The sequence below is a fragment of the Carassius auratus genome, chromosome 45 (genome assembly GCF_003368295.1).
Source record: "Carassius auratus strain Wakin chromosome 45, ASM336829v1, whole genome shotgun sequence".
Classification (NCBI taxonomy): domain Eukaryota; kingdom Metazoa; phylum Chordata; class Actinopteri; order Cypriniformes; family Cyprinidae; genus Carassius; species Carassius auratus.
Window position 1 is genome coordinate 5,002,767 of NC_039287.1, and position 13,764 is coordinate 5,016,530.

At 34.8% G+C, this 13,764-nt stretch overlaps 1 protein-coding gene across 2 annotated transcripts; it reads left to right on the plus strand.

The window, feature by feature from the left end:
- The first annotated feature begins 3,381 nt into the window (after nucleotides 1-3,381).
- Nucleotides 3,382-9,150, plus strand: LOC113063002 (syntaxin-binding protein 6-like). 2 transcript variants are annotated; one of them, XM_026233127.1, is made up of 7 exons: nucleotides 3,382-3,654; nucleotides 4,333-4,500; nucleotides 4,601-4,731; nucleotides 4,804-5,053; nucleotides 5,173-5,271; nucleotides 6,946-7,110; nucleotides 7,750-9,150. In XM_026233127.1, exons 2-6 carry the CDS (start codon nucleotides 4,344-4,346, stop codon nucleotides 7,086-7,088), a joined length of 780 nt encoding a protein of 259 aa, XP_026088912.1. In that variant the 5' UTR covers nucleotides 3,382-3,654; nucleotides 4,333-4,343; the 3' UTR covers nucleotides 7,089-7,110; nucleotides 7,750-9,150. The 2 variants fall into 2 exon arrangements, with proteins under 2 accessions (XP_026088912.1, XP_026088913.1); XM_026233128.1 differs by having other exon boundaries at nucleotides 3,383-3,654; nucleotides 6,949-7,110.
- The last annotated feature ends 4,614 nt before the right edge of the window (nucleotides 9,151-13,764 follow it).

Genomic DNA, 13,764 nt, shown 5'->3' on the forward strand with positions numbered 1-13,764 from the left:
AAATGTTTTCATCTGCCATAGCTCTCCATTCCAGAGTCATGAGAGAAGCAGAAATGTCTGATTCACGAATGAATCTTTAACCGAGTCAGATGTTTTCTGAATGATTCGTTCATGCATTAGACTGATACTGAGCTCAACTCTCTGAATCTTTGACCTTTCAGTCTGTTCCTGGAAATATTTTCTAGCTTCAGAAGACTTGTTACCTACTTGTATGGACCACATTCATGATCTGTTTTGCACCTTGAAAGCCTCAGTTTCCATTTATTGTAACTGGAGAGATCGACTAGAACAGTCTTCAGAAGTTCTTCCATGAAACAGAGAAAGTTCTAATGGTTTGGAACATCAGGGAGGAGTTTTTTCTTCTTCTTCTTTTCTTTCTGATACATTTGAGGCATTAGTTTCTCCTCTGCACTCGCATGATAGACACTGAACTCCACTGCACATTTGAATGCACTCTTTGCTATGATCACCACCGGATTAGAGGTTTTGCTTTAACATGCATGAAAGACAAAGTCTGAACGTTTTCCACTGAGGCTGTTAGAAAAACTCCCTACAACTGGATCTCCTCATAGTTCTTTCCTAGTTGAAACACACATCTTTCACATGTGGCATTCTCTGCAGTCGGCATATCAAACATGTTACTCGTCATGTTGTTTTCTGATGGATTATAGCACTAATGAGCCATATAGTCACAAAAACATTGCCATTTTAAAATAACCATTGTTTTTGTGTTACGTCCATGTTTTCTGTATTAATTTTGTATGATTAGTTTACAATAATTCTGACAAATGACACCCCCATGCCTTTATCGATGACAAGAGAAAAGCACTTAACATTTCTCCTTACCTCACCCTTGAATGTGCCAATAAACTGAAGAGTGAGATCTTTACCAAGCGCGTGATCCGAGGAAAACGTCTGCATTATGCGTGCATATATATCAGAACTGGACTGTTCATGTTTTGCTTCAGTGTGAACAGAGCTGTTCCTCTTTTATGAAACTCCTGTTTTTCATTAAAATTGATATTGACCCTCCGCTCTGTCTCATTCTGTTCACTGCTTTTAAATCCTGACTTTATTGGTAATATAGGGATCAACTATAAGCACATTTTGATGTGGGCCTTGAAAACAACAGAATAGAACTTTAGTTTTTTTTTTGTTTTGTTTTGTTTTTTCGCTATAAATAATGAGTCATCAAATGTGGACACTAGAGCCATTGTTGGAGGAAGTGACCCAATAAACAGGTCAGCAATACAGTAACATTTTAAAATGGAAGGATAAAAGTTTCTCATTTGTTTTGTTGTTAATGTATATAAAAATAAACTTAATAAAAATTACTTTAACAAACAAAAAAGTATTTTGATAATATGCCCAATACTGATACAGTATTTTATTATTATTATTATTATTATTTTTTTTTTTTACCATATGCATTAAACTGGTAAACTGCACTTGCTTATGCATTTTCCAAAAGAAAAGGAAAGCTAAAGTTTGGGGTTAGGTTTTTTACTTTATCTATTTTTAGAAATGAATACTTCTTTTAGTAAACATTTTTATTGGATTTCTGTCAAGGTTTTGCACTGTCACTCTGTTTGTTTTGTTTCTTGTGTCAGCACATGGCCTTGTTAATTGTTTTCTCGGCCATGTGCTCACTTAGCCCTTCCTCCTTGTTTCCTCTTTACTGCGTCCTCTTGTTAGCCTTGTTTGTCTAATTGTGCTCACCTGTTCCTCATGTGTGTTCCTCCCTTTTTATAGTGCCCCTTACCCATTTGTGTTTGCTGGTTTGTATTAATTTTCACCCCCTTGGTCACGGTCTTTGTCTTGTTTCTGAATATGTGTCCATGCCTCCCTCCCTGGTTGGCCTTATGCCCTTGTTTTATTCAGTCCTCGTAGGTCCATGTTCTTGTCTTGCTCCTTGTTTTAGTAATTTGTTTATTCTTTCTTTTTGCTCTTATTTGTAATACTTCACTTAGTTTTTCTAGTCCTGATTCTTGGTTTTGTTTATTCTAAATTGATTAAATTGGTAATGGTTTCTTATTATGTTGCTTTACTTAGTTTATTGGTTTTTATTTTCCCTTGTCTTGGGTTTAATTTTGTTTTGTCATGTCTAGTGTTAGTGTTCCTGACCTGTACCCATGTGCCCTGCCTTAATTCTACCTGCCTGGCACTTGGTCTGCTTCAGTCTGCGGTCTACAAGTGTCTGAGCTCTGCTCTATGGGGCCTTGTGTTCTTCATCAGCCTGGTCTTGCTGCCCCGCTCTGTTGCCAAAGTATTCTGCCAGTTTTCTGAAGCCATCCTAGTGGCCTTCCCTAGCTGTGTCTGTTTACCATGTTCCAGTTGTGGGATCTCTTGTGCACTTTACTACCCTCTTCTATCAGTTGGTCTTGTCAAAACCTTGTTATCTTGCACTGCAATTGGGTCCTCTTTCCAGATCCCTGACAGATTTCTATATCCAATTGTTTTCAGAAATAAGGGGCTAAATGTTTCTTGTGCACCATATCAGCACTGTGACACAAACATTTATATTTTGGTATAATTAAATTATTATAATATTTTTTTAATGTTTTGAATAGTTTATATTTTAAAGGCCTGAGCACTGATGGGGCAAGGCCCCTCCTTTGAAATGCTGTTTATTATATCTGGCACTTATATAACTGTGGACAAAGAAGCAATTATGTTTTGGTAGCACTGAGGTACTGTTACAGTTTATTTGAATTTTGAAATTTATATTTTTAGGTTTTCCTGGACCCTCCTTTGAATTGCTGTTTATTACTATATTTTGCATCTAATTTATAACCCCACAATGAAGACTGGAGTAATGGCTGGCGAAAATACAGTTTTGCCATCACATAAAGATCATGCACACACATATATATTTATTAGAAATTAGGCTATTTAAGATATTTAGAAGTTATTGTTTAAATTTTACTATGTACAATATTATTGTTCTACAATATATATATTTTTAATTTATTATTGTCATTAATAATGCCTCGGTGAGAATAAGATACTTTTTTTTCAAAAACATTTTTGGCTAAAATCGTATCAACCCCGCTACTCTAGGCTATATCATATTATAACTAAATGTGATTTAAAATGGTAATAATAATAATAATTATATATATATATATATATTTATATCACATTATTATATAATACAGTGTAAATCCCTATTTATCAGTTAATAAATATTTGTTTACAGTGATTCCAGGATTAAATAAATAAATCAGCATCTTACGCATTTCTTTTAAATATTTGTTTCATATCGGCTTATTTAGCTATTGATAAAATCAGCATCTGGAGCATTCTCCAGTCAATCAGCTCCTCCAGTGTAACCGAGGCGCGCTGCACGTGATCATCAGCTGGGTTTCGAGTCGAGTGTGGCTCTGTCTCACACACAAGCCGCTAAACTAAACTCATCCATAGACTGTATAAAGACAGAGCTCAACTGACACAGACGCGTCTGTGATCCCTACAAAGTGCTCTCTCAGTAGGCAGCTCAGTAGGATACAGCACGCAGCCCGCGGGTTTTCTCCGGGACTCTCCACACGCCCCGCAGCAGTCTCTCGTTATTAGATGCGGGGTAAAGATGACCTGAGACCGGACTGCTCTCCATCCAGGGCTCGAGGAAGACAGCTACAGGAAGAGAAGCAGAAGGTGTGCTGATTCATCTGTTCTTGCAGAGATTTGTGTGGGTTTAGGAATTCATAAAGTTGTTCTTTATTTGGAAACATTTCAGAGCAACAAGTGAGCTGTTAATTAAATGACCTTTTTTAAATTATTTATTTATTTTTAAATAAAAACATTTAACATTCAGCCGTTCATTGTTTTAAGAAATGGCGATTACATTTTTTCCGACCATATTTATTTAGGCTACACTGTTGGTCACAGTGGGGCTAGTTGTCACACGTTATTACTCGAGTTAATATTTAAAAAATTCTGTATAGACACATAACTTAAACTTGACTACTACTTAGTTTTACTTTCTCTTAACATGTCATGTATTCCTGTGACGGCGAAGCTTAATTGTCATTATCGTCTTCAGTGTCACGTGATCCTGCAGAACTCAACAATAAAACATTTCTTATTATTATCAATATTTGAAACGGTTGTGCTGCTTAATTAAATAATATTGTATATAAATAAATATATATTATATATAATCCTGCCCGTTCGAAACATGTAAGTTGAAAAAAATAATTAAACGACAGACATCTAAACAAGAAACCATTTGATTTGACCAAGATTATGTTTTATAATGTTCATTGGCTCCAGGATTTCCTGTTGGGCACAGAAATAGTTTTTTTGTTCATGTTTTGTGGACATATTTACAAGGCATTGTGAAGATGAACATCCAGTCAGCCATCAGCCGTGAGATCTTTGTCCCAAGAGATGAAAAGTTACTGGTCGCCATTGAGGTGATGAGGAGGATGAAGAACAAAAGACTGTCCTTCCTCAGAGCAGGCCGCAAGAGGGACTACTTAACCTACCTCTGCCTGTCAGGTAACGCGTCTTCGAAATCTTAAAATATCTAGTTTTTAAATCGTGTGGTGACAGTCCGATGTTCTTGACGTTTGATGGAGACATCAATGTTTCCATGTAGTTACTAACAGCAGACCAGCTCAAGTCCTCATCACTAAAGTTAAGAGATATCGGGGAACGAGGCAGTTTGCTAAGAGGTCTCAGTGGTCCGTGGAGCAGCTTCGCCAGGTCAATGGCATCAACCCCGATAAGGTGATCATCCTCCTAAACGTAGCTTTTATTTCCCAGTATATTCCGTTATTCTGACTGAATGAATGTTTTCAGGACACTCCTGAGTTCGACTTAGTGTTCGATCGCACCACTGATCAATGGGTGGCCAGCTCAGCTGCAGAGAAATGCATTTTTGTGCAGGTTCTCTATCACGCTTGTCAAAACTACTGGGGGGCCAAGCTCGCCCAAGCCAACCCAGCGTCCCCCGGAGACCAGAAGACACCAGGAGCTCCGGAGAACAAGAAGAGCCCTGGTGCTCCAAGCCAAACTAGCTTTGTCAACTGTCAGCAAAAGCTAATGGGAGGTGAGCGGGCTGAGAACGACTGTATTGGCCTCTCTGTAGAATGAATGTGTATGGAGATCCTAAGAACTGTACCAAAACAAAGCCCTGTTTTCTTTTCTCTTTTTTTCTCCATATTTTAGATGCCTGTTCTGTTAATATGGTCATCTATCGATGCAAGATTTTTTTGAGCAGAATGAAAAACAGTTTGACTGCAAACCAGGGTCGGCCTCGGCGTGAAGGTGAGTAGGATTGTGTGTGTGTGTGTGTGTTTTCCAAATTCATTGTGAATTTATACCATATATAATTTTTACCATTTATACCAACGTTCAAACTGAATAATGGTGTGACCATCAAGTAAAAAAACAAAACATTTTATTTAATATCTTGAAATCATGTATAAAATGTGTGTGGATTTTAATGAATATTTTATTATTGTTTTAATAAAACAAAAAACATAATTTTTTTTATTGTATATATTTTAATTTTTTAAATAAATTGTACATTATGTTAAACATAATACACAATTATCGTGATTTTTATGTATACATAATATAACTTGGTAGACAAACATTCTTGATCTTTATTATTATTGTTATTATTATTTATTTATTAAATATTTATTTTCAGCAAGAATTTAAATAATAATTATAATAATATTAATAATAATAATAATGTTATTATTATTATTTTCAACAATACTTGTTGAAATACAATACAATATTTTTATAATAATAATAGTAATAATAATAATATTTACTCTTTTATACTCAAAAATCTAAAAAATATATTATATTATTATTTATATTCAACCGTACTTACTTTATAATAATAATAATAATAATTTCTCCTTTTATGTTCTAAAAAAAAATAATTATATTTTTTCAACAATACTTATTTTGACAACAGTAATAATTTTACACTCCCAGTTAAATAAAAAATAATAATCATTATTATTTATTTTCAACAATTACTTTAATAATAATTATAATAATAGTAATAATCATAATAATAATTATGAATATTATTATATTTTCTCTTTTTATTCTCAAAAAAAAAAAAAAAAGAATTAATTCAGAAATAAAAAGCCTAACGTTGAACGTTGAAGACATGTATTTAAAATATATGAATTGCAGTTTAAATATGTATATATATATATATATATATATATATATATATATATATATATATATATATATATATATATATATATATATATATATATTTTTTTTTTTTTTTTTTTTTTTTTTTTTTTTTACAATTATTAGAAAACAAATAAACATTATTTCATCAACCCCTAGACAGTGTATTAGATCGTATTTAATGCATCTTTTAGGCAATGGCGTTCATTTCCATCCTGTCCTGTCTGTGTAGCTGTGTGGGTCAGTTCAGTCAGGGTCCAGGCAGGAAGAGAGGGTGCTTTGTGGGCCCCGTCGGCGGGTGGTTGTTTGTAGTGCTCTGATAGATCTCTCAGCAGTGGCAGAGAATGGTCCCATTGCAAAGAGGGTCTGATTAGTTCAGAGGCCACTTTGTTCTGATGAAGGCATGCGCAGGGACACAAAGACAGGCGTTGAGGAGGAGGGAGAGGAGCGGAGATGAGAGTAGTGGCACCAGCCTTCACGGCGGATCATGGATGAATAGTGTGTAATGAATGGGAGAGGTGCCAAGCTGCCCTGGAGCCACCAGCCCACACACCTCAACCCTAGTCATAGACTCTCATGGCTGTTTCTTCACTATTAATTCAACTAGTTTCAAGTGTATATAATGGCAATCCATAAACAAAAGCTGCTGCTCTCTGTCATTTTCTGTGGTGTCCTTTCATGTTCATTAAATGACGTGAGCGCATTATTAAATCAAAAGGTTAGAAACATAGACCCTCGTCTGGTGCTCGCATGTGTTTCTGAATTATTCCCCAGCAGCAGCTGTTAAAGCGTCCAGGAGCAGGAGCAGGAGCAGCCCGTCTCCTCCAGCGGTGAGGAAGATGGGGAACGTGATGCGGAGGGCCAGTCAGGTCCTGAGTGAACGCGGGGAGCGTCTGACCATAAAACCTGCCACTTGATGCACAGGGCCACGCTCAGAAGGTGAGCTGAGCAGAGCACACATCTACTCTGATTTACTCCAAATTAACCGATTAAGCTTCATGAAACTACACAAAGTCAGAAACAACCAGTGTTATAATATAATATAATATAATATAATATAATATAATATAATATAATATAATATAATATAATATAATATAATATAATATGTGACCTTAGACCACAAAACCAGTCTTAAGTCACTGGGGTATATTTGTAGCAATAGCCAAAAAATCATTATATGGCTCAAAATTATTGATTTTTCTGTTTACCAAAAATCATTAGGATATTAAGTAAAGATCATGTTCCATGAAGATATTTTGTAAATTTCCTACTCTAAATATATCAATATATATATTACAATGTATAAATCTATTTATTTATATATAAATGTATTATATTTAGTAATATGCATTGCTAAGAAGTCCTTTGGACAATTTTAAAGGCAATTTTCTCAATATTTAGATTTATTTATTTTTTACATCCTCAAAGATTTCAGATTTTCAAATAGTGGCATTTCAGTTAAATATTGTCTTATTCTAACAAACCATACAAAAAAACATTCTAAATAACTAGTAACAATTTCAATGAATAATATTGAAATAAAATAAAGCATCACATTTCTCTTTATTCCCACAGCTGGCTCTGAAGCAGATTTCGAGGTGTTCCTGATGGCCTGCAAATAAACATTAAAAAGTAGCTTTTAATCATCCTGTTGCTGGATATTTTGAAGTGTAACTTCTCATCTAATTCAGATTCTGTTTTTGAGTATGAGGCATTTTGTTCAGCTTTCTCTTCACCTGCAGATTGGACTCATATTTGGTTTTTTTGTTTAGTTTTTTCTTCATGTTTGCAAGCCACTGAGCATTTCAAGCAGTTGTAATGTGGTGTGTGACTTGCCCTCTCTACAGTAAGCACAGTGTAATGTAGCCAGCTGCTCCTCTTCTGTCTGATCCTACTCAAATTCTGCATGTCTTGCGGTGGCATATTTTCAACCCATTTTTTCCTTCTTCTTTTTTTTGGCAAACCTAGAATAAATTGTCTCCTTTAAAGTAATACTTATGCATTCAATAACACATGGAAATTAATTGAGTATAGCTGCTGACTAATGGGTAACACTTTAGAATAGGTAACACCTATTAGTTGCGTATTAGCATGCATACATTACTAGATTATTAGCCATGTATTAGTGCTAATTAAGAACATATTAATGCCTTATTCTACTTGACCTTATTCTAAATACCTAATCCTACCAATACCTACACCTAATAACTACCTTACTAACTATTAATAAGCAGCAAATTAAGAATTTATTGAGAGAAATGTTGTAGTTAATAGTTAACAAGTGTTACCTATTCTAAAGTGTAACACTGTTTTTTTTTTTTTCGTTTTTTTACATGTACACTGATGTTTTATTTATTTAATATTTTAGATATTTTAAGGGGTTTCAGATTATGATTGTCCAGATGGTAATCTTTAATTTAACAGTGGTAAGTAAATTCAACTGAGATAACAGAGATGATTTACTCATGAAGGGCTTGATGTTCATGAAGGCTGCTTTTATCTGCTGTTTAGATTAAGCTCTGTAAAGATGCTACAAGCTGTTTCATTTGTTCAAGTGTTTATCCATGTGAATGTGATCGGTGTGTGAATAACACATGTTTGTTGTTCTGTCAGGGCCATCTTTGTCTTCTCTGTGTTGTAATAACTGTGTGTGTGTGTGTGTGTGTGTGTGTGTGACCAGCGGGAGCAGGAGCTGCATGTCAGAAGAGGCCAGAGGGTGTTTTCCGCATGGAGTCGGACGCCCTGTTTTGGTGTTGGTGTGTGATGCTTTCTGGTTTCCGCTGTTGTTCTCATGCTGTCATTTTGTTGTCTCTTATGTGTTATATTGTTTTTATATCCATTTTATATTTCATTATATATGTGTAGCAGAAAAATTATATCCGTCTTTGTCTTTGTCTGTGCTCTTTTACATTTAAAACATGTTGTTAAATGTGCGAACACCCTTAATTTGCGCAATAAAGGAAACGGGACCCACTTAGAGTGAAATGTGGATTATTGCATGATTAAGATGCGGTGGTTGTCTGTGCGCCTTCTGTCCACTCGATGGCGCTCTCACACAAACAGTTCAACATCCTGCAGACAAGCGTCTACCTGCAGTTCATTAAAAATACTTAGTAGTTTTAAATAAATATTTATTTATTTATTTATTATTAAATAATAAGATTAAACTTAACCCATATATTTAAAAAATATATTTACAATATAGCCTAATGTAAATGTAGCTTATATACTAGTATACCTATACGTGTATACCAATATATAATATATATACCTGTATATAGGTTAATAAAATCGTATATAAGCAAAATTTACTATATTTTTTTATGTGTGTGTGTGTGTGTAGACTATATATATATATATGTGTGTGTGTGTGTGTGTGTGTGTGTGTGTGTCTGTGTGTGTTACATTATCAGCATAATTTGAAATAGCATAATAAAATAGTTTAAGAGTGCGTTTCGCTACTCACACAGATTTATTATTGTAATAAAATCGTTTTGAGTTTGATATTACATGTAATATATAATTTGACTACAATATCAGCATAATTTGAGATATATAAAATATTTTAGTGTAATATTTTAGACATTAGTGTATTAGCCTAATTGTTGTCGTATTCATACTTTTAAAATTTATTATTATTTAATCATATTGCATCATGGTCTCAGTTTTTAGACTTTATAATATTTCTAATACCAGATGTGCAAATTGCTTGTTGAATGATGCAGCTGCACTGTAGGATTCGTGTTGCCATAATGCCGTTTATTTGCCGTCTCGTGAAGCGCGCGATGGTGATGCAGCCTCTGTGCTGAGACTCAGCGCTTGACTCCAGGACTGATGATTTGTGGAGGACTGTGGATGACAATGCGCGGATTAATTCTCTCTGATTTCATAATCTGATTATACCATAATCTGCCCCTTAGAAAAGCATTAAGGTCATCAATCGATATGATTTAGCATTCTCGATGTGCGCCGCCGGTGTAATATTGACCCGGATGTGTCCAGAAGCGCGAGAGCTGTAAAAGGTGCGGCTCGTGACTTTCTGACGATGAGACGGGTATCGACTCTCACAGGATCTTCTCACTTGAGTTTTAACGTTGTACCGGGTGTTCAAATGACCGCCGAATGACCTTGAAGGGATTTTGAACAGCCACTGACCTCAGAAAGACCCGGGAAATCGTGTAGTGCACAGAACGCGTTATAATGAGCTTCGTAACTGATTGTCAAGTTATGGCAATGACACTGTAAGTGGAACACAGAAGATTGATTTATTCATTTGTTTATCTGCTCCCTTGTTTATATTAAAGGGATAGTTCACCCAAAAATGAAAATTCTGTCATCATTTACTCACCCTTATGTCAAAAAGTTGATGGGTGCCATTGACTTCCAGTATTTTTTCCTACTGTGGAAATCAATGGCAACAATCAACTGTTTGAATACCAGCAATCTTTAAAATATATTATTTTATGTTCAACATAAGAAAGCAACTCATACAGGTTTGGAACGACATGACGGTGAGTAAATGATGACTTTTTTTTGGGTGAATTGTCCCTTTAAGTCAATGGGGTCCAATGTAGTTTTGTATTAGCCTATTTCCAGCCCATAAATTAAAATAAAAACAACAAAATAAAATAAATAAATAAATAAAAAGGTAATTGTTACTTTTTATCTCACAATTGCAGATATTCTTGCAATTCTGATGTTATTTCTCACAATTCTACGAAAAAAAAGTATTTTTGTGAGTTTATAACTCGAGTTATAAGAATTGCAAGATATAAAAAAACTATTAAACTACTATTAGCTTGTCAAAATTCTCACTTTTTTTTCTCACAACTGCAAATTTAAATCTCATAATTCTGACTTTCCTTCACAAAATTGCAAGAATACACCTCACAACTGCAAACTCAGAGTAAAAAAAAATTATAAATAAATAAATAGAAAAGAAAAATTCAAATTACTGTGCCGGCCTGTAAACTCAGATTTGCAATAAAAGTCAGAATTTTTAGATATAAACCCACAATTGAAATTAAACTCAAATTGTTTCATTTATTCATTTATTTTTTCACACAATAGTGAGTAAATAATGACATAATGTAAATGTAAATAAGCACAGAATAAGAATATGTGAATGAAAATAACAAAAATGGCAGATAGAACCTTATAATTCCAAGGTGACGAAGCGTCCCATGTACCCATAATTCCACCTCCTAATGAAACTGTGTTTGTCACTGGTGAAAATGAAGACCTAGAAAAAGCGATTAGTGAATAGAGAGATCATACACCCAGCACACGAACATCATCATTCTTACCCAGAGTTCTCTCTGTTCAGGACAAATGCTGTGTAAGGGAGGGAGCAAAATGATCAAATTCAATTCGTTGCTCATAAGAAAACAGAGAGTAGAAGAGCAGGAGAGAGAGAGAGAGAGATTTAGGCCAGATGTTAGTTAACAGAAGAAGTGGGACAGGACAGTCTCTCTCTCTCTCTCTCTCTCTCTCTCTATCTGTGTCAGATGCACGTCAGGTCTCGGCCCAAAGGACTGGATGAGTTCTCATCCTCTCTGAGGGGATGTCCGACCCACCAACAGTCTCATTCAGGACAGACGGAGCACATATACATATATACATCTTGATTTTAATAATCCCCAGTTAGATTCATAACAAGTTGGAACTTGCAGCAGACAATCTTTAATAGATGTATTATAAAGAAATATGAAGATATATTTGTGTTGAGAAAATACTTGTTCGAGCTGTATAATTGATTTACAGTGATTTAAAGTCTTAATGAACTGATGGCGCCAACACAGCAGACATTAGACGTGATCTGATTGAGTTGAGTTAAAGGATGGAGCCGTGATCTTAGACAGACAGGATGGGTCTAAAGTGTTAATACAGACGCTGGAGTATTAGCAGTGGTTTTCATATAGTTTTCAAGAAAATTTTAAACCGAATCACTCTAAAAATGTCTCTAATAACATATTTCCAATTTGTTCACCGGTACTAATAAAAAATAAAAAAACGACAAACATTATGCATTCTTAATTGATAAATATTATTAATTTGAATAAAAGTTTTTGGGGGATCACACACATTTCACTTAATCTGAACTGACTGATAACATTCTAATTGTGTAATATTTTAATTGAAATGTATTTATTTAATATTTAAACAGTAAAAAGACAAAAAATTGTTTTATATTGTTTTTAACTTTATTTTAATAAAAAAATATTATTATTATTATTATTTAATTAAAATTAAAATTCTCTCCCATGATAGACTAGACCCTTTTCACTGACTATTATTAGGATATTCCACCGTTATTATCAGCTTAAATCTGGCAAAGTTTTTAATATTTTCATTAAAATAATATTAATAATATTAATGCACATTTATAACACTATAATTTATATATATATAAAATACCTTGACATTAAAATACAGAAACTATTTAATGCTGCTATGTGTTTCCAACATAACAAATAATGGCAAATTTGACATCTTTCTCTATTCTGATAGAGTCTGATAGAGATCAATTTTATCAATCTCTCTATGTTTTTTTTTTTTTTTTTTTCATTTGGAAAATTAAATTCTAAATTTTATTTTGCTGTTGGAGCAAATGAATACACACACACACACACACACACACACACAAAATCAATAAATGAATATAAATAAAATGTATAAATGTATCCTAATTTCACAACACAATGTATTTCACAATACAGGGGAAAAGATCTGTATCTACTTCTGTTACATTGCGATTTCAATGCAATGCTAGTTTAGAATACATAAAACAATTCCGGATAAGAACAAGAGTGACACTGAGCCTAATGTCACTGATGATCGGACAGAGAAGTGCCATTTAGGACCCTTTAAAGTCATGGAAAAAAGTGAAAGTGACATACAGCCAAGTATGGTGACCGGTACTCAGAATTCATGCTCTGCATTTAACCCATCCAAAGTGCGTGCACACACACACACACACACACGCACACACAAACACACACACACACACACAGCAGTGGGCAGCCATTTATGCTGCAGCACCCAGGGATCAGTTTGGGGTTCTGTGCCTTGCTCAAGAGCACTTCAGTCATGTTATTGCTGGCCCGAGACTTGAACCCACAACCCTAGGGTTAAGATTCAAACTCTCTAACCACTACGCCACAACTTCTGAAAGAGTGCAGTACAGCTGACAGAGCAGGTTGCGTTTTGCTCTGTCAGGTGATTTCTCACAGGCCTTTTCGCCAGTGACTCTGCTGTATCTCTCACAGTAGGGCCATATGGTCCTCTCCACCTCACATCCCAGCCAAACCAGTGCTAACCTTCAGGATTCAAGTGCTGCCAGCCTCTGAGAGAACGCTATCTGGGCTCCCATCTCCATCTCTTTCTTCAGAGCGAGGAATACCCTGGTGTGCGTACCTCTTCTGATGTTAACGTGTATTTATTTATATCACTATTCTCTTTTCCTCCTGCCAGTCATATTAAAACTTTTTATTGACGCTTCATGACACAGTTTTGAAATCAGTTTCCTATGTGGGTTGAAACACTGGAGTGCGCACACGGCTGTACGGGACAGGAGCCAGGCAGAGGACA